The sequence below is a fragment of the Hemibagrus wyckioides genome, linkage group LG26, assembly GCF_019097595.1.
Source record: "Hemibagrus wyckioides isolate EC202008001 linkage group LG26, SWU_Hwy_1.0, whole genome shotgun sequence".
Classification (NCBI taxonomy): Eukaryota; Metazoa; Chordata; class Actinopteri; order Siluriformes; family Bagridae; genus Hemibagrus; species Hemibagrus wyckioides.
In genome coordinates, this window is record NC_080735.1 from 17,612,929 (window position 1) to 17,634,951 (window position 22,023).

General features: G+C 40.3%; 2 protein-coding genes across 4 annotated transcripts; both read left to right on the forward strand.

Moving 5' to 3' along the window:
• The first annotated feature begins 8 nt into the window (after window positions 1–8).
• LOC131346797 (small integral membrane protein 28-like) lies at window positions 9–12,216 on the forward strand. 3 transcript variants are annotated; one of them, XM_058380442.1, is made up of 4 exons: window positions 9–140; window positions 8,380–8,450; window positions 8,868–9,124; window positions 10,431–12,215. In XM_058380442.1, the coding sequence occupies exons 3-4, from the start codon at window positions 9,014–9,016 to the stop codon at window positions 10,851–10,853; spliced, it is 534 nt and encodes a 177-aa protein (XP_058236425.1). In that variant the 5' UTR covers window positions 9–140; window positions 8,380–8,450; window positions 8,868–9,013; the 3' UTR covers window positions 10,854–12,215. The 3 variants fall into 3 exon arrangements, with proteins under 3 accessions (XP_058236425.1, XP_058236426.1, XP_058236424.1); XM_058380443.1 differs by lacking the exon at window positions 9–140 and having other exon boundaries at window positions 7,567–8,450; window positions 8,868–8,900; window positions 9,013–9,124; window positions 10,431–12,216; XM_058380441.1 differs by lacking the exon at window positions 9–140 and having other exon boundaries at window positions 7,567–8,450.
• Window positions 12,217–16,291: 4,075 nt separating this feature from the next.
• On the forward strand, window positions 16,292–20,070 carry LOC131347191 (actin nucleation-promoting factor WASL). The gene is made up of 5 exons (XM_058381134.1): window positions 16,292–16,473; window positions 17,502–18,050; window positions 18,178–18,238; window positions 18,369–18,428; window positions 19,697–20,070. Exons 1-5 carry the CDS (start codon window positions 16,317–16,319, stop codon window positions 19,758–19,760), a joined length of 891 nt encoding a protein of 296 aa, XP_058237117.1. The 5' UTR covers window positions 16,292–16,316; the 3' UTR covers window positions 19,761–20,070.
• Window positions 20,071–22,023: the final 1,953 nt, after the last annotated feature.

The following is a 22,023-nucleotide window of genomic DNA, read 5'->3' on the forward strand; positions in this document are numbered from 1 at the left end:
CGCCTGTAAATGACGATTAGAACACACTATTATGTCTTTATTTTTCACTCCACGTTTAATTTCAGGTCACAGACCAACAGGTAGACTTTACCTATGCGCATGCGCACTCGGGTCGTTCATCGCGTGCGTACTTTATACTGGTAGGTGTAATTACATTTAATGCACTACAATGATTCGACTCTTTGATTCGTTTAGACTGGATTTATTTTATTTCTAGTTAGAGATTTATCTTGATAAGGGTTTCTGTCTATCTATCTATCTATCTATCTACCTGTCTGTCTGTCTGTCTGTCTGTCTGTCTTGATAAGGGTTTTTGGAGACTCTTCCAGGAACAGTGGATGGTATACACACAAACACACACACACACACACACACACACACACAGCCAGAGATAAGTTCCTCAGGAGATGAGAAGACGCGGATGTAAACACAGGACCAAAATACACAGACCTAAAGACATAAAAACCTTCGTTACGGATGAACACAAAATCAACACTGATTTGTTATCTTCTATGATAAAGTCCTACAAAAGCTTGTCCGCTTTCAGTAAGCGCTTCATGCTGGTCAGGGAGGAGCGTGGGGAGAACGTGTGCAGAAAATCTGCGCAGTCTGTAATCCGAGCTCAGGATCAAATCAATGACACTGAAGCTGTGAGTCAACAAACAGACAGACAGATAGATAGATATATATATACAGTATCTCACAAAAGTGAGTACACCCCTCACATTTTTGTAAATATTTTTTTTATATCTTTTCATGTGACACACTGAAGAAAGTAGTGAGTGTACAGCCTGTATAACAGTGTAAATTTGCTGTCCCCTTAAAATAACTCAACACACAGCCATTAATGTCGAAACTGTTGGCAACAAAAGTGAGTACACCCCTAAGTGGAAATGTCCAAATTGGGCCCAAAGTGTCAATATTTTGTGTGGCCACCATTATTTTCCAGCACTGCCTTAACCCTCTTGGGCATGGAGTTCACCAGAGCTTCACAGGTTGCCACTGGAGTCCTCTTCCCCTCCTCCATGATGACATCACAGAGCTGGTGGATCTTGGTTCTCCCCACGCTCCTCCCTGACCAGCATGAAGCGCTTACTGAAAGTGGACAAGCTTTTGTAGGACTTTATCATAGAAGATAACAAATCAGTGTTGATTTTGTGTTCATCCGTAACGAAGGTGTTACTTGAAATTGTTTTTATGTCTTTAGGTCTGTGTATTTTGGTCCTGTGTTTATATCCGCGTCTTCTCATCTCCTGAGGAACTTATCTCTGGCTGTGTGTGTGTGTGTGTGTGTTTGTGTGTATACCATCCACTGTTCCTGGAAGAGTCTCTAAAAACCCTTATCAAGACAGACAGACAGGTAGATATATTTTATATATATATATATAGAGTGGGCTGCATTTAAAAATAAAAAACAAAAATATTCTTAGTCGCATTTTACAGCAAAAGCCATGTTCTGCAGAGAGCTTCCAAAGCATCAGAGGGATCTCATGGTGAAAAGGTTTCAGTCAGGAAAAGGGTACAAAAGAATTTCCAAGGCATTAGATATAGCATGGAACACAGTGAAGACAGTCATCATCAAGTGGAGAAAATATAGTGCAGCAGTGACATTACCAAGAACCGGATGTCCCTCCAAAATTGATAACAAATTCAAGAAGAAACCTGGTCAGGGAGGCTGCCAAGAGGCCTACAGCAATAGTTAAAGGAGCTACAGGAATTTCTGGCTGTGTAGTACATGTGACGACAATCTCCTGTATTCTTCATATGTCTGGGCTATGGGGTAGGGTGGCAAGACGGAAGCCTTTTCTTACAAAGAAAGACATCCAGGCCTGGCCAAATTTTGCAAAAACAAATTTAAAGTATCCCAAAAGCATGTGGGGAAATGTGTTATGGTCTGATAAAACCAAGGATGAACTCTTCGGCCATAATTCCAAAAGGTATGTTTGATACAAAAACAACACTGCACATTACCTAAAGAACTCCATCCCCACAGTGAAGCATGGTGGTGGCAGCATCTCGCTTTGGGGCTGTTTTTCTTCAGCTGGAACTGGGGCCTTTGTCAAGGTGGAGGGAGTAATGAACAGTTCCAAATACCAAACAATCTTGGCACACAGCCTTCGGGCTTCTGCTAGAAAGCTGAGGATGAAGAGGAACTTCATCTTTCAGCATGACAACGACCCAAAGCATAGATCCAAATTAACAAAAGAATGGCTTCACCAGAAGAAGATTAAAGTTTTGGAATGGTCCAGCCAGAGCCCAGACCTGAATCTGCAGGGTGATCTGAACAGGGCTGTGCACAGGAGATGCCCATCCATCCATCCATCCTATCTATCTATCTAAACCGTCCACATTTGACGTTCAAGAAACATTTATGTCCATTGTGTATGAATGTTTCAGCATCTTCCATGAATCAAGATCTAAACATTTCCAACAAAAACATTAACTCTTGTTTAGAAAAACGAAGTTGTTTGCTCTGCCTCCAACTCACCAGGATGCTGAGGCAAAATTCGAAAATCCTAACGTTGGATACTTAATATAGAAATGGATTGTTTCTTATCCTTTACTCTATATTCAGTTGATTTGAAAGGGAATGATTGGGAGAGAGGAATATTAAGCCTCTTAAAGGATTAAAGCAGCTGTCTGTTATTGGGGCAGATGTGAGGAGACACGAGTCTGGATGTGACCTCAGAATGTGTAAATAATCTGGTTCACAGGTCTGTGTGTGTGTTTGTTTGTGTAATAGTGAGACTGTTTTATCCTTAATACTTGAAATGACTTGAAACTTCCTCAGAATACAAATACACAAAATGGTTAGGGGTTCGATTCCTGACTCCACCCTGTGTGGGAGGAGTTTGCATGTTCCTAACCCTAACCACCCTGTGTAGGATAAGTGCTATAGAAAACAGATGTAACTCCACAGTCAGTTTGTAAACCAGTCCTGATGTGAACTATATTCAGTTTATACTGATGCATACATTTGCAACATTTATACTGATGCGTTTCTCTATTATCATTCCAAAGGATCAATTAAAAGAAAATGTGTGTTCTGTAAAACATGTTGCTGCTTGCCGTAGTGAAGAAAAAAACCTTTTTTCCACGCCAAAGCTTTTCAGCGTCGGTACACAGTGTGCAGTGTGTGTGGGTGTGTGTGTGTGGCTGTGAAAATCCCCTGTGAGGAAAACACCAGTGATGGGTCAAGGATGGCAGATGAGCTCAGAGCGGTTTCTCTAGATCAGATTACATTCCTGTTTCTTCATAAACTCCAGACGATTGTAAAAATAGGATAAACAATGTGACACGTGATTCGTGAAACTATGCTGAAAAGGTAAAACATGCCGTGTGAAGCAGATTCAATTCAGTCTATTCGGAGACGTTTCCTAAACCTCCCTGCACTGGCGGGCGTAAATGTACGTCTGACAGTGAATGTCACGTCTCAGGCACATTTTAAATGAGATGAGATCTGTGGAAATACACCGATCAAACATAACATTATGACCACTAACAGGTGAAGTGAATAAGACTGATGATCTCCTCATCATGGCACCTGTTAGTGGGTGGGATATATTAGGCAGCAAGTCAACATTTTGTCCTCAAAGTTGATGTTAGAAGCAGGAAAAATGGACAAGCGTAAGGATTTGACAAAGGGAACAAATTGTGATGGCTAGACCACTGGATCAGAGCATCTCCAAAACTGCAGCTCTTGTGGGGTGTTCCCGGTCTGCAGTGGTCAGTATCTATCAAAAGTATCCTTTAAGTCCTGTATGTATCCTCCATGCAGGACCCACATTGCAGGACTTAAAGGATCTGCTGCTAACGTCTTGGTGTCAGATCCCTTGACGGGTCAGGGCTGTTTTGGCAGCGAAAAGGGGGACCAACACATTTATTAGACATAATGTTATGCATGATCTGTGTATGACTATTATAACTTATTCTTCTTCTTTGGGCTTTTCCCTTCAGAGGTCTCCACAGCGAATCATCTCTCTCCACCTATCCCTATCTTCTGCATCCTCACACTTGCACCCACTAGCTTCATATCCTCATTTATTCCATCCATATACCTCCTCTTTGGCCTTCCTCTTTGTCTCCTGCCTGGCAGCTCCATGTCCAACATTCTCCTACCAATATACTCACTCTCCCTCCTCTGGACATGTCCAAACCATCTTAATCTGTCCTCCCTAACTTTGTCCCTCAAACATCCAACATGAGCCGTCCCTCTGATGGACTCGTTCCTAATCCTGTCCAACCGTGTCCCTCCCAAAGAGAACCTCAACATCTTCAGCTCTGCTACCTCCAGCTCTGACTCCTGTCTCTTCCTCAGTGACACTGTCTCTAAACCATACAGCATGGCCGGTCTCACCACTTTCTTGTACACCTTCCCCTTGATTCTCACCGATATCACACAGAACACCTTTCTCCACCCATTACAACCTGCCTGCACTCGCTTCTTTATCACTTTCCCACACTCTCCATCAATTCAATTTATTTTGTATAGCGCCTTTTACAATGAACATTGTCTCAAAGCAGCTTTACAAAAGAAGAAAAACAGAGAAAGGGGAGAGGAAAAAATGAAAATAAAAAATAAAAATAACTGAATAACTAGAAATAAGAATAAATCATTAAATTTAATAATTAAACTATTTTATCCCTAATGAGCAAGCCTGTGGCAAGGAAAAACTCCCTGGGATGGAATAAGGAAGAAGCCTTGAGAGGAACCAGGCTCAGAAGGGAACCCATCCTCATTTGGGTGACACTAAACAGAAAATAACGTAACTGTAGCTGATTAATGTCCTTTCTACAACAGCAATCATGAGATCAAAATCATGAGATCATGAGCAATCATGCCCATGAGGAACTATTAGGTCATTGTAGTTTCTAAGGTCATTATAGACACTAATTCCTTGCTGTCACAAGCTGACAGATGAAATGGCAGATCTGTGATGGTGTGAAAGTCCCCAAGTGGCTCTGTCCATGGCTGTCTCCTGGTTCACACAGATCCATCCACAGCATCAGTGGGCACCACCAAGCGACGAGACTCTGACCAGGGGTAGGGCAGTGGTCACAATGGAACTGGCAAACACTGGGAGCTCAGGAGTGGGGTGTATAGATCGACAGAGACAGACAGAGAGAGAAAGAGAAAGATATTAAGTATGATTCTGATCGTGTGATGTTTAAGACAATGTAAGATTATGTAAAAAGTGCAGGTAGGGACTCCAGCAAGACTAGCTATGACAGCATAACTAAAAGGGAGAGAGCCAGAAGGTGACAGACATGAAGGCTTCCCGGGACATAAAGCATCCAACCACTTCATAGTCAGCAAACCTGAGCGACTTGCGAGGGTGGTAAGGCGACAGCATCCAAACATCCCAGTACACCAAACACTCTATGACCATGAACTTTCCATATCTGCTCCTTTACCTAAGAAAAATATACATTAAAAGCTTGACTAAACAAATGTGTCTTCAGCCTAGACTTAAACATTGAGACTGTGTCTGAATCCCGAACACTAACTGGAAGGCTGTTCCATAACTTTGGGGCTTTGAAAGAGAAAGCTCCACCCCCTGCTGTAGCCTTTGCTACTTGAGGTACTACCAAGTAACCAGCACCCTTTGATTTGAGTAGGCGTGGGGGATCATAAAAGACTAAAAGATCGCTCAAGTACTGCGGCGCGAGCCCATTTAGTGCTTTATAGGTCAGTAACAGTATTTTATAATCAATGCAAAATTTGACTGGGAGCCAATGCAGTGTGGATAAAATAGGAGTGATGTGTTCATATCTTCTGCTTCTATTTAGGACTCTAGCTGCATTCTGGACTAACTGGAGCTTGTTTCTGCTCCTACTGGAACATCCAGACAGTAAGGCATTACAATAATCCAACCTAGAGGTAACAAAAGCATGAACTAGTTTCTCTGCATCATGAAGTGACATCATATTTCTTATCTTAGCAATATTTCTGAGATGGGAAAAGGCTACCCGAGTGATATTATCTACATGAGCTTCAAACGAAACACCAGAGTCAGTAATCACACCAAGATCTTTTACTGCTGGACAAGATGAAACCGAAAGACCATCCACCGTTACTCTGTAATCAGAAAGCTCACTTCTAGCTGCCTGTGGTCCTAGTACAAGCACCTCTGTCTTGTCCGAATTAAGCAGGAGGAAGTTAGTGGCCATCCAGTGTCTAATGTCCTTTACACATTCTTCTATCTTAATAAGCTGGTGTCTCTCATCTGACTTAGCTGAGACATATAGCTGTGTGTCATCTGCATAACAGTGGAAGCTAATACCATGTTTATGAATAATTGCAACAAGGGGTAGCATATATAGGGAGAAAAGCAGTGGGCCTAAAACAGAACCTTGTGGAACACCGAACATAACCTTGGTATGCATGGAGAAGTCACCGTTTAGATCTACAAACTGATAACGGTTAGTCAAATAAGACCTGATCCAGGAGAGGGCTGTTCCTTTAACACTAACAACATGTTCTAGCCTATCAAGTAGAACAGTGTGGTCAATGGTGTTACTACAAGTACTTAAACTTCACCTCTTCTCCCTGTAATCTTATGTATGACTATTATATATTATTATTATTATTATTAAAATATTATAGATTTTCTATATTTAATCAGAATGCTAGAATGAGATCAAGAGTAGATCTTATCACGTTCTGATGAACACAGACTGAATTTAGGGTGGACACAATTACTGTTCTCACAGGGTTTTCAGGATTAAGCAAAATAATTAATGTTTTGTCTAAAATTCAGAAAAAAGCCCTGGGGGTTTCTGCATATGTTGACATAAAGAACTTAAGAACTTGTTGAATTTATCATGATAATCATCATGAATAGCATGAATGAGATTCGCCTCAGAGGTGTGACACTTGGTATTCTGCTATAAACTTATGCTTACTAAGCATAAGACATCTGACTGACCAGTGGTTTAACTCACGTTCACCTAAAGCCTTAAATAATCAACAAAGCCTGGGTCTCACGCTGACTGACTCCACTCCAGGTACCGGTGTGTAAAGGATTAGTGTGATATGATTATTCACCATTATCTCTAGATGAAGGTTGCGGGTTCAGGTTGGCTCAGATGCAGATGAGACGACGTAGAGCTTAGAAACATGCATGAGGTCACATCCAAAGCTGGAACTTTGGATGCAGTCTGTGTGCTAGTGTACCAGTGTCCATGTGTTCATTGATAGAGACTTTAACCTTTTCAAACCGAAGCCTATACCTGACAAAATTTTACAATTATACAGAATATATCTCTTTGAATTCTGTCTAAAAATTCAAGAAATCTGTTGTATAATTTCTCACCATTAAAGCATTTTTGTATGCTGCTCTGGATTAAGGACGTCTTCCAAATGCCATGAAAATAAAAGTATAAATATAAAGGTCAGTGTTATTAAGCTGAAGGTTTCTTTCTTTCTTTCTTTCTTTCTTTCTTTCTTTCTTTCTTTCTTTCTTTCTTTCTTTCTTTCTTTCTTTCTTTCTTTCTTTCTTTCTTTCTTTCTGATCTTATACATTGACATTACTAGCTTTAATTAATTTCTCAGCATTTAAACATTTTTGTATGTCTCTCTGGACTAAATGCTAAATGTCTCCCAAATGCTGTAAATATAAATATCAATGTAAATGAAAGACAAAAAAGTGCAGGTCTCTGTTATTCCACTAGAGAGCAGAGTACAGCCTTACACTCTATAAACGAGTCATGGCTCAATAGCGAGGGAAACATTTGACATACAGTTTATTTTTAATTAAGTTAAATATAATCTAAAGAGTTTAAGGCGCTTCACACACACACAAACACACACACACACACACACACGCGCGCACACACACACCAAAATCAGAACATATTGCTAAACACATTAATGTTAGTTGATTTGTCATTAGCTTGTGATGGACTGGTGACCTGTCCAGGGTGTACCCCTGCCTTTCGCCCAATGTGTGCTGGGATAGGCTCCAGCAGATCCCTGTGACCCTAATTAGGAATAAAGCGCGTACAGAAGATGGATGGATGGATGGATGTCATTAGTCACTAAATTTATTAGTTTTGGCGTAATGCACAAATCAAGTATTATTACAATTAGCTTTAATGTTCAGGTCTGGAGATGTTGATTCAGAGGCACAGGAGGTCATTTTGGTGCCCAATGCCTCCAGGGTCTGGGGTTTGAACCTCATGATGATGCTTGATGCCTCCAGGGTCTGGGGTTCGAACCTGACTTCCAATCACTGCATGTGCAGAGATTCATATTTGTTTACTTTCTTCCTTCCGCCTCCTAAAAACGAGCTGGTAGATGAATGGATTTCTCTAAATTACCTGTAAATGTGATTGGTGTGTGTGTGTGTGTTGTCCTCACTGATTTCTCCTTTACAGCACCAGAAGGATTCATTCATTTCTATCCACACAGTCCACTCGGTGACTCTGGACCCCTGGTATAACTGAAGGTCAGACGTCCTATTTAGCTTAATGACTTCTTGTTTTTCACAAATAAATATTTACCCTGTTCACTAATCCCGTCTCTCAGAGTGCCTCCAACATCTGCTTGTTAAGGTGGCCACGCAATTCCTACACACACACACACACACGTGATAATGCTTAGCGTTTTGATTATCCCCCAGACAGTCCACTCCACATGCTCGTGTTCATCATCGCCGCTCACACTGTCGCTTCCCCCCCGCACACACTCTCCATTAAAAGTAGGCCAGCTGCAAATCCCTGACAGATGAGTTTGTCTGTGTTTTTATCTTTCACGCAACGGCTTTGGCTGGCCGATGCCCTGGAATCTGTTGATCTGCAAGTGTTAGCATGTGAGAGAGTGCTTACATACCTACAATCTCTCTCTCTCTCTCTCTCTCTCTCAGATTTCAGAAGACCCGACCCGACCGCCTTCTCTGGTAAATCTCCGCTCGATCTTCAGAGACTCTGCAGCTCTTTTCCTTCATTTCCATCCGTTCAGAGTGGAGATCTTTTTCTTTATTCAGTTTTGATTTTTTCTTCACTGAAAAGAATGAGAAAGCTTCCAGAAAGCAGCTGGATGAAATTCGGTCCTGCAGGAAGAGGATCTTATGACTGGATGGCAGGAGCTTCATCACCACCTCCTGAGGAAAAACAGCTGCAGGTGAACCGCACTGGGCATCACTGTGTACTGTTACTGTTTTATTTTAATCTTCTTTCTTTCTTTCTTTCTTTCTTTCTTTGTTTCATCCATCCCTCCATCCTTCTTTCTTTCTTTCTTTCTTTCTTTCTTTCATCCATCCCTCCATCCTTCTTTCTTTCTTTCTTTCTTTCTTTCTTTCTTTCTTTCATCCATCCCTCCATCCTTCTTTCTTTCTTTCTTTCTTTCTTTCTTTCTTTCATCCATCCCTCCATCCTTCTTTCTTTCTTTCTTTCTTTCTTTAGAATTTATTATTTTTTTATTTATTACTTTCTTTCTTTCTTTAGATATTATTTCTAGGGATAATAATTTATAATGAATGGTGTATTATGGACTTATTAATAATTCATGGTGTGTTGTGTTTTCCAATCTGGACCTTGCTTTGACTTGAGATGTTCCTGGTATGAAGGCTTGCTGCCAGCATTTAAATAAATAAATAAGTAAATAAGTAAGTAAGTAAATAAGTAAGTAAATAAATAAATAAATAAATAAATAAATAATCATAAGAAATTGATCACAACTGAGCAAAGGTTTAAGGTTCAAACTGTTTTTAAAAAAATTGTTTTCATTTCTTTATCTATAACCATCATTTCTAGAAACTCCTTCAGCTGCATTTTCACTCTCCTGACCACTTGGTTGTGCCAGAGAGTCTCTACAAACTGGCTCGGATCTGCGCTCGGTTCATTTCCCCCATCGCTGTTGCTCTTCTTGGTCCTAATCATGTTTGCTCTCGTGTAAATACACACACAACGTCTCAGCACCTTTCACTATTCTACCTGCTTTCATTTGGAGAGAAAAAAACAGGGCTAATGAAAGGTCATCAGATGAGACCGCTAACCAGAGGGATTTCAGAGGATTAGAGTCTAAGCTATCTGAAACGCAGCATTATCTGATTAACATTAATGCAGAGGGAGATATGACTTGATTGATCCTGGAGGCTGAATGAAATTATTTTTATTTTCGATAGTTAATGTACATAAAAGCTCCTGAGTAGTCAAAAAAATAGACTAATATTCAACAGCAACTTCTTACAAGAGAACTTTCCTTATACTATAAATATATAAATTGATCTCTAGACTCATCCTATGTTTTCTAGTTTAAAAAACCCTTTGTAGTACCATTTATAGTAGGGTTATATACTTAGACTGACTGCTAAATAAATCGTCTTTAGAAAGCAACCATCTCGACCATCTTGACCATCTCAGGAACCCCTGAGGAATCTATTAATTAAAGACAGTAAAAGTTTACCTCTGTATATCCTTGTGTGCAGGGTTACCACTGGAATGAGCTCTTAACCGAGCAGGATGCGAAGACCGAGATCATCTTGTACATCATCCTCCCTCTGGTGTTGCTCTTCATCTTCTGCCTGACAGCCTTCCTGATCTACCAGAGATGCTCGCGCGGCAAGCTCAGTTTGGCCAATATCATTGCACTGGATCTTCAGGATACAGACAGCAGTGCCGAGATTCTGGCTTCACTCACCGCCAACGCCGAGCGTCTGAACAGCACCAGCTCCGACACGTCTGACGGCGTTTTCCTTATGGTCTACCTTCCGCCGCCCTATGAGGAAACGCTGACCAAGATAACCCGGGCTGCCAGCCTCACCAGCGGCAAAGATGTGGAGTGCATAAAGATGGAAGATCTCGAGGCTAAACTGTGTCCAGAACTCAAATCCAGAGGGCATTACGTCTAACCGAGTCACAGTAGTCTGGAAGCGATGGTACATTTACCGAGACTTTTATCCTAGAGATCACGTCTGTATTGTCACCAACAAACAAAGTTTCTGTTTCACCCTAAGAAAGGAGAAGGCAGTAACTGATCACATTAGGGCTTTTCACACTGCTATGAACCCTGGGATGCTGTCGTTCTAAACCCTGAGTTTAACCCTGGGTTAAAATCACATGTCATTTAGGATCAGTGGCTTTTACAGTGTTAACTCTATGTCACGCTGGCGAATGCATACACTGTCAAATGATGTGGCGTTAGAATGTTATGGCTAGCCGCTTAGCCACAGAAACCCAGTCGGAAACTGAACAGAAAAAAAAAAAATGATAGAGGTAGACAGAGTCAAGCAAAAGAACACTGAACATCATGGAAGTGATGAAATACGGCACACTCAAACTTTACCAGAAGTTGAATATCAACAAACAAATAAGCGGCTGAACGACTAGATGACACTTAAAAAGAGTAAAAAAAGCTGTGAAAGATAACAGAACCTGCTCAGGTGCAGAAGCATTTTATCTCACTCACGTGAAAGTGTGAGACGAGCCGTTATTAAACATTAATTAGCCTTTATTTGTCACATTTACGTTACAGCAGAGTGAAAATCTTTCTTCGCATATCCCCTTCTTGGAGGGATGGGGTCAGGGTTGGCTATGATGCAGCGCCCCTAGAGCGTGGGGTTGGTTGAGGGCCTTGCTCAAGGGCCAAACGGTTTCAGGTAGGCGGTGCTGGTGCTTGAACCCTGATCTTCCGATCAAGGACCCACAGCCTTAACCACTCGAGCTAAAATTGCCCTCAAAGCTGGGGTCAGAGCTCAGGTTCAGCCATCATGCGGTGGAGCAATTAGGGTTACTCAGGGGCCCAGAGACAGTTGCAGCAGGGTTTAGGGAAGTAGAGTGTGAAACATCCGATTATGAAGAGCCAGGATTTAGTGTTAAACCCGGGAAAACTAGGAGAAGTGTGAAACCTCAAACTAAATGAACCCAGGATTCTGTTTAGCCGGAGTTTATAATCACCCAGGGAAAAATTTCACCGTGTGAAAAGCCCTAAATTGAAAAACATGATGTTTATATAATGCCTAGCCAAACAATCATAAAAAGATTAAGATGCAGAGTTGTATATTTAATTTATTAAAAATAACATCATTGTTATCCATAAAAAAACACAAAAGCATTCATTTTTTTCCATGATGTTGAATTGATTTTTCTAAAACATGTATTTAAAACACACAAATTGAGTGTACACCAGTGTTAAAACCTCTGTGCTTGTGCTTTGTGTAATTATCCACTATCCGCTTCATGTCAACTACAGAATGGATGTTTCTTTGTTTTTTTATAATCATAAAATACAATTTTAAAAAAACATCAAGCCTAATTTCAATGATTTCATCGATCATCTTCAAATAAGGGTAAACGAGCTGCTGTCCACTCAAGCTTCAATGTCCAATTGTCTTAAAAGTATTTATTATTTATTGAAAGTATTTAAGATTTATTAATCTCTTTATTTAAGGCTGCATAGTTTGATGTCTCATTAGATTCTTATTGGACCGTAGTGGACTATCTCCAGAAGGACACAGGTAATTAGTAGGTTCTATGTTGTTGTTGTTCTTTTGGCTGCCCCCTGTTCAGGGTAGCCACAGTGGATCATCTGGTCCACATATTCGATTTTGGCACAGGTTTTAGACCGGATGGCGAAACCCTCCCATTTTATTCAGGCTTGGCACCGGCACACAGAGCTAACTCTTCAGTGGCTGGGTTAGCTCACTGTATGGGAATTGAACGTGGGCTGTGGCAGTGAGAGCGAGGGATCCTGCCGCTGGACCACCAGGGGACAATTAGTAGGGTATATAATATGTCAAAAATATAAATGAGTAAAAAACAACAACAAAAAACAAAACAGACCACTTTGAGGAAATACTGCTGTGCACAATACATGCGTCCAAAATTGTTGGCAGCAATAGGGGGACCAAAGGCAGGTGGTCATAATGTTATGCATGGTTAGTGGTATGTACAGTGTGGATGTATATATTTAAGTTTATTCCCCTTTTGCTATTATCATCAGCTCCACTATTCTCTACTGTGGATGTTTTTCATTAGATGTTGGAGCATGACTGTGGGGACTGTAGTGTTCTTTCAGCGACAAGATCATTAGTGAGATCAGACACTGATGTTGTGATGGTGTGGTTAAGATGTTGGACTGCTGCTTGGAAGATTGTGTGGTAAGATCCCAGGTCCATCACCTCTGGCAAGGCCCTTAACCCTCGATTGCTCAGTTGTATAAAATGAGATAAAAACAAATTGTGATCCTCCATGCTATTTACATTTATGCCAAATGGTGAGGAGACTCCAGTTTATTCCAAAAGGGGTTCAGAGTCAGGGCTCTGTGCAGGACATTCGAGTTCTTCCACTCCAACCTTAACCACCACACCATGTTATTATGGAGCTCAGGGGCTTTGTGCACAGAGACATTGTCATGCTGGAACAGATTTGGGCATCTTAGTGCCTCCAGTATTACAGGAGAACTACATATGGATGTGATGGTCAGGTGAACACAATCACTGGGCCATAATACAGTTGGTTCTTGTATTTGATGTGTTGGATGCAGGAGAAATGGACAAGCAGACAGTTGTGGCCAGACCTCAGGGGTGCTCCTAATCTAACTAATAACTAACCCCCCATCCCCCAAACACCAGACATACAGACTCTATATATAATCAAACTTCCTTATAGAAAAATAAAAAGCATGAAGTAAAAGCCTACACTACAAGTTCCCCTTTTACAGTGCCAAGTTGTCTGGTTCCATTTCCTCAACGGAAGTTATGAAAGGTTGCAAGATATTTAAAAAGTCCCAATAGACCCTCTCATTGTATGTCTAATTTTCTCCAACTTAAGATGGCACATGACTTCCCTTATCCAGTGGCTATGTGTCGGTGGAATAGGGTCCTTCCATTTAAACAGTATCAGTATCCTAGCCAAAAGAGAACCGAAGGCCAACATGCTAATTTCTCTTTTGTTGAAAAGGGTGTTTTCCAGACAATGCAATAAAAGGGGATGGTTCTACTACCTCTCCAAATACCCCAGAAAAGTTCTCAAAAATATTAATCCAGATCATGTAGAGCCTTGGACAGGCGGGAGCCTGCCTACATCGATGGCATGTGGGGTCTAGGTCAGCCTTAATCTTAAAAAGTCTGACATTAGACCAGTGCAGACAATGGAAGTGCTCCTAATCTGCAGCAAGTCTACACCTAACGAAGGCCAGTGGTCTGAGGAGGGGCAAATCCTGAATCAGCCCAAGACTCAGTGATGCACAGGAAGAAGCCAACAGAAGGAGTGTGATACTCTGGGTAATGTTCTGCTGGACAATCCTTAGCATTCGTCTGGACATCAGTTTGATAGCACCTACTGAACATCTTTGTAGATCAGATACACCACCTTTATCATAACGGTATTCAATCAGCACACACTGTTCAGCATTGCTCCGAGGTACAGGAAGAGACAGTTCAATCCGATAAGCATCAACATCTCATGCTTTGGGTGCGTTTAAAGTTTTCATTTCCTTTCTAATGCCTTTGGGCTGCAGATTCACTGACCATTTTTAAAAATGTATTTAAACGTATTAGCTTGGAACCATTTGTGCATCATTTATTTATTTATGTGTATCAATTTAATTCAGATAATTACAAAGGAAATAAAACTTCAAATCATAAAACCTCCAGTTACTCAATAGGTCCGATAGATGTAAACTTACTTTATTGCTATCTACAGAAGCTTTTATCTACGCGGAACCATCCAGAAAGATTAACATATCATTTGCATAAAGTCAATCTGTAAAGCTTTAAGACGGATAAAAAGAAATGTGAAATAGTTGTGCGCCTTTATATACCCTGAGCTCTAAAATTGTTTATCTGTTTCTTTATTTAAAAAAAACATACACACTTTAGATCAATAATCAATATTCTTAATCAGTAATCTTGGGGGGGGGGACACTTTTTTTTAATTGAAAAATAACCCTTAGGATTATTTTTTCCAAACAGACTGATGACACAACATTTAAAATCAGCATTCTTTGCATGCCACCTTTTGCATGTCTCCATTTCCCTCACTGCATGGTCCAGTGCCTTGCCTAGGTCTTGTTTTCCAAGAGCAACCAGACACCCTGCTCTGAAAATTTGCACTTTATTCAAAGATTTGCATTCACTTTGCACCACACACACACACACACACACTCTCTCTCTCTCTCGTGATTATTTGGCCCAAAAATGTTCTGTATGAATGGAGATGAACTTTTTGGTATCTGCATAAATATACATAATCAAATTCGATGAGATTCCAATTGGAACTTAAACACAAAACAAGAGACAAGAAAAAATCTCAGCTTTGATTTAAATCTGATTCACAGGAATTTTCCTTCCTCTCTTACACTCCTACAAGTGATGTAATTACGTTATTGCAAGGCTTGAAATAAAGAGAAAGATGATAGGTTTTGTAATTAATTTAACTTCTTATGTGGGAATATTTGGGAAAACTGGGATAATTTGTGATGCAACTTGCAAAACCTGCTTTATGTGCTTTTACTGTTTGCACAAAACTACTTGGATTGGTAAAATTGCAAGCCCAGGATTCTTCTTGTAAACTCTTATGTAATGTCTTCCTATGAGAGTCCTGAATCTGTCCAAATCCCAGAAATTCTGAGGTCATTTTGAACGATTCTTCTGAATACGGCAGAGTTTGCTTGATTTTGTGTCAATTTCTGCAATTGCACAATCATGAAATCCTGTAGGGAATGATACACACACACACACACTGAAATCCATGAGGACACCAAGTGGATATGGATGAACTGGAGTGGCCTGCACAGAACCCTGACCTCAACCCCACTGCAGACCTCACCTAACATCAAGGTCTGATCTCACTAATGCTCCACCATCTAGTGGAAAGCCTTCACAGAAGGCTGGAGCTTATTATTACAGTGAAAGGGGATAAATCTGGGCTGTGATTAGTCAGATGTCCAAAAACCTTTGGCCTTAGTGAAAGACATTTACATTTATAGCATTTGGCAGACGCCCTTATCCAGAGAGACGTACAAAAGTGACTAGACTAGCAGACTGGGTAAGTAAAACCTCCAGTGTGCTTCGAGGTGTGATAGCTATTGTACTTCAGTGTGTTATTTTATTTCCAATAAAATAAGAACTAAAAAAACTAGAAGAACAAAAAAACAACTTTTGTTTGCAGAACCAAGTCATAGAGAATGACATTCAAAATCCCAGGACCTTCTTTGTTTATCCTCTCTTTTCTCTCCTGGAGGGCGAGTCTGCCTTTGCAAAGTAGCATGAGATCATCATTTTTTCACCCCTTTTGCATATCACCTGACCTGGGCGCCTTCGCGACACAATATAAAGCCCTACAGGCACGTACATGCACATACACTGACCAAAATGGGACTCCGTGTGGAAGTGGAGATGTTGGCGGTTCTGCTGTTGCTGACCCCACTCATGAGCGATGGCCTGGTGGTGCCCAAGTGCGAGCTGATGAATCTGCTCATGTCTGCTGTACCTGAAGATGTGGTGGACCGTGAAAAACTGGTGGCAGACCGTGAGTTCGAGACAATTTTTTAATGTATTTGCTATGATACGACACGTATGATACATTAATTAAGCATTAACTAGTACTGAAAAGTTTATCGTATATAGTTAAGGGACACCAGTTCCCCCTGTGTTTTTAATAAGGGATGAAAGGAATTTGCTTCATGAATCGTGACACGATATTTGTGTTATGGAAAAATCTCTCTATCTCACAGGATCCACATTTAAACATATTCAAGCGCTGAAATTATGATAATGACATCGTTATTGTTATTTTAGACTGATCACAAATGAACAATAATGGGAGACTATTTATATATATTATATATATTTTTGTTTCTTTCTGGACAAAACTAGAATTTGCTTCACTGTTTAGCTTATAAAAAAAAAAGAAAAGCTAGCAAATTTACCAAAAAGCAAGAGAAATGTCTCAAATTTCATTTGGGATTTGTCAGAACAGGTCCTTTGAGAGCTGAAATGGAAAATGTGTTGCTTCTGTAAATTTGCATGAAGTATGACGGCACGTATTCACTAATACTAGAGCAAAGCACAAATTTTCCACAATACTCAAATACTCTAAGAAGATTTTTCACCCCAGACAATAGGAAAGCTTTCATTTGATACATAAAATATTAAAGGGACGTTTTAAAACAATCTGTGGTTGAATAAATTCCTTTTAACACACCTGAAACAGCTTCCTAGCAGCCATCCTATCACCTGTAGAATGCATCCAGTTCCTTAATTGAGACTTAATTGGGCTCAAGCTTGTATTTGTTCACTTAGCTTTCATTAATTTCTAACTCAAAAACACAAAATATCAAGCATATTTAGCTTTTTTTTTTTTGCTTCGCCCCGGAATTTAGTTATTGCCTTTTTCCCCCCAAAGTAATAAGCCCATATAAAGGTTTTCTCCCCAGGTTGTTGAACAGTGTGGAACACAGCATTCTACACTGAGATGGGAGATATACTCAGATCAGGGTCTTTAAAACCAAACCCAAAGACTGTAATATTCCCTCTTTTCATGTCTTTTCCGTACAGTGGTGTGCCATGCAGATATGACGTCGCACTTTGACACCAGCCGCATCAATCAGGTCCCTCCACAGGATCGCCCTAGAGAGCGCAAGACCAGAGGTGCTCCCAAAACTCCCAGACTCCCTACAACCACTAAACCCCCTGCTAAACCCACCACTAAAGCTACCACTAAACCCCCTGCTAGAACCACCACTGAACCCATCCCTAACCCCCCTCCTAAAGGCTCTGGTGGAGCCACCACTAACCCTCCTCCTAAAGGCTCTGGTGGAGCCACCACTAATTCCCTTTCCCCTAAAATGATGGAGTCCACTCAAGCTCCAATGCCTCATGAGCCCACCAACCAGACTGATGAAGAAATGCATCCTCCCTCCAACGATTCGGCTACTGGTCATGTGACGTCTCCACCACCACCACCACCACCTCCTTTCGGTCCCCGTACCAGAAGAGGGATAGGCGGACTGTGGACCATGTATGGAGTGTTCCAGCTGTCCGATCGCATTGCCTGCACCTCACCCGGAAAACCCAGCTTAAACATCTGCAACCTGTCCTGCGACAGTGAGTGTTACTCAGAAAAACATCAAGCTTCATACATAAACCCTACATACATAAAAGTTTTGTCATTTCAGCAAACCAACACGTTTACATCGCTCGCTGACATCCTCTGTTTAATCTCTTTTTAAAGAGCTGACTGATGATGACATCACTGATGACATCAACTGTGTCTTGGCCATCCTTAACTACAAGTGAGTAATCAGTGGTCAATTCGAGCAAAAGTATTTACCCACACTGTTAGCGTCACTTAGTGTTCATTTTACATTTTAGTGTTATATATTTTACATATAATGAATAATAAGTTTTTTGTTCTCCCACAAGGATTGACAGAAAGGGAAACCCTGATGTTAATGATGAGTCTAACAAGCAGTTCAGGACAATGTAAGTAGAGAAAATATATTGTCGAGCAGGTATTTTTAAAAAAAAAACATACTCCAGTCTATTGCATGGTCATGTATGGGGCTTGGTTACAAGGTGAACTATGAAAACACTGAGAAACCCAGCAGGCTAAACTAGTTTTCCATTCTGTCAGTCTACCTGCCCAAATATGGCATGGTTAAATATAAAAGGTCACATCTGATGGTTGGACACCCGCTTGGCCTGTTCTGACAATCTTTACCATAAATCCTGAGACCTCAAATAATCAGATTTGTTGCTGAGGTCCTCAGCAGAAAAGTTTAAAACAAGACGAGAAATTTTCAGCAACTAGATTTACACTTTTTTGCGACAACAAATAATGTATACTTTTCCCCTCACAACTGTGGTAACTGATGCTGCTAATGTTCATCAGTTCATTTGGCATGGCCACAAGACGGCAGACTGGAAATAGAGGGCTGGACAAATTGACGATAGATTGTGATAGACTGGACAAATAAATAATACAGTTGCTGATTTGACATTTTTTTTTAGCTGTGTGGTTACAGGAAAATGCAGCAATTTGCTGGCACAAATATTTTTTTGGCTTTATTAAACAATACACTGTACTTTTTATCCATTTATAGTTATATTTAGCGTCCATAAAACAAATCACGTCCTGGTTATCAAATGGTATAGCAGCTGTAAAGAGTTGTTCCCCCTTAACCAACCTCTCTATTTTTCCTCTCTTTTATAAATGTAATAAAAAATCAAACCAAAGAAATAAACAAAAATGCAAGAAACTGCAAATTAAAATAAGATAAGATAGAACTTTATTCATCCCGAAGGAAATACTTTTGCCAGAGTCTGCCTCAGATTACAAGAAAAACAAATATAAATGAAATATAAATTAAAAATAAATGAAAGAACACCTATTATAAACTCATCTGTGCTGAAAACATCTATATATCTGGCTTACAGCTCTGACAGTGTAGACTCCTGCCATGAAAAAAATAAAGAACACTACACTGCCATTGATATCAATTTGCATGAAGAGCCCCCCTAACCATGTCCCTGTGAACGCTCTGTTATTACTAAAACGGTATCATATCCAAACAAGCTCTTTGGCACAGACAGGGTTATCTCATAAAGTCTAATTTCACACTGCGATCGAGCAAAACCGCTAGAGATTAGCGAGTTCACGGTTCCCGTTACAGAATAGCGTCCTACTGAGAGCTCACGATGATTTGAAATGCTCACCAGTCGTTATTTTATCTATCTGATCTTTATTACAGGGTCGACATGCTGAGGAACACTTGCCCCAAGATTGACTACACCCAGTACTTTGCTGATTGTTAAACATGCGTCCAATGCAGTGCGCTACACCTGACCAGACACTTAGCTTTCTTCCTGGGCAGTGACGGGGGTGTATTTCTAGGGCTTGCCTTATGTTCTCGAAACGAGTGATAAACGATTGTATATATAGCCTGTAGTGTACGAGAGCATGAATTGTTCAGTTCCAAGCAGGAACGCTGACAGTAGTGATGTACCTGCAGAAGTAAAATACTATTTTTTGGTTGTTTTAATGCATGCTTTGAAAAGGGGGAATAAACCTTTCCTATTCCTGCTATGATACAGAGATAAATATATGTTTAACATAGATTCAATATACAGACATGTAATATATGTTTAATATAGATTTAATATATAGACATATATAAATATATATGTGTATGTATTTCACTGGGGGAAAAAGGATGTCTTTCACTTGAATAATAAACATTGCTGAGTAGATATCCAAGTAAGAGACCCTCGTCCTGTGCTTTGTTCTCAGATCGTGAACTCATTAACACGATACAACAGCTGATTATGTTTAAGATAGATAGATAGATAGATAGATAGATAGATAGATAGATAGATAGATAGATAGATAGATAGATAGATAGATAGATAGATAGATAGATAGATAGATAGATACTTTATTGATCCCAAAGGAAATTCCAGATATCCAGCAGCAATAGAGACAGTAACACAAAGACAGATTGTAAATTGCACACTGTATATCTTACAAATAGTCAGTATACACAGGGTAATGTGATAACTGACCAGAAGTTATTAGTTGTACATTGTGAGCTCACTGGACAGTCCAGAACACCAACTGGATAAGTGCTATTTATTTTTAATACGTTTGACCCAAACAGCAATCTATATAATGGTAACCAGGCTTTTTGAAGCTAGCGATGAGCTAACTATTTAAACACCAGGTTTCAGAGAGCAGGGAGCACTGGAAATGTTGGAAAAGTGCTCTATGATTTTCAGTCACTAACAGTGACGTTAACGTTATGAGTTTCATTCTAAGTCATATAGAAATAAAAGGTGTGTTCTAGTTGGGCCAGTGTTAAAGAAATATAAAACACAAGTTAAATAATAATGCCTCAGTACATGAACTGTTTAATACGAATGTGCCTAATTCTTCAGGTGTGGTTTGATTGATTTAATTTCTTATTTCTGAGTTTTCTTTTTTAATACTTTTTCTCATCGTTTCATCATCCGGTCATCATTCTGGTCTCCAGCGCTTAAAAAAAAAACAGCTGCAGCCTTAAAAAATGACTAAAAAAGAGAAAATAGAAAAAAAATAATCTATAAATAGTATAAACTTCAAAGCCAAGGAAGCACTGCTCAGGTTATCATTAAATATTACATTTAACTTTTACATTTAAGTCTGCTATAGTGCAGTGAAGTGACCCAACCAAAAATATTACATTAGCTAATGAAATCCATCCATTTTCTATACCCGCTTTATTCCTAATTAGGGTCACGGGGATCTGCTGGAGCCTATCCCAGCACACATTGGGCGAAAGGCAGGGGTACACCCTGGACAGGTCACCAGTCCATCACAGGGCCACATACCGTATATAGACAGACAACCACACACACACACACACACACACACGGGCAATTTAGAATTACTAATCAACCTAATGCACATGTTGTTGGACTGTGGGAGGAATCCGGAGTACCCAGAGCTGCCACATAATGAATATTTATGGCAATAAGTTAGCTTTACATTAACAAAAATATTACATAACATCTTGGCTATAATCCACAGCTTTAATGAATTAATAGAGGTGCTTAGAGTGAAAAATTAAAAGATGTGGAATGCTAATCATCCATCATGGCGCCCCCCGAGGCAGGCGTGTTTACTCGTTCCGCTTGTCTTGACCAACTGCATCACCGTGTGGTATGGCACCACCACCACAGGGACCGCAGACATTTGCACCACATTTGAGAATGGTGAAGACTGCTGAGAAGATCACCAGGACTCCACTGCCCTCTCTGCAGACCATTTACCACCGCAGGGAGTGCTGCCTCCATCCTTAAGGACCCCACCCATCCCCAACATGGACTGTTCACACTCCTACCCTCAGGACGGAGGTACAGGAGTGTGAAATGCCGGACCTCCAGAGGGAGGGACTGCTTCTTTCCCTCAGCCATTAGCCTTTTAAACAGGTAGCCAGAGGACATAGATGAACTAGACTCTCATAGATCAGCTGAACTAAACTGCACATGACAATAAACGCTTTGAATCTTGAATATGCTAGCTAACTTAATGGCTTACCTC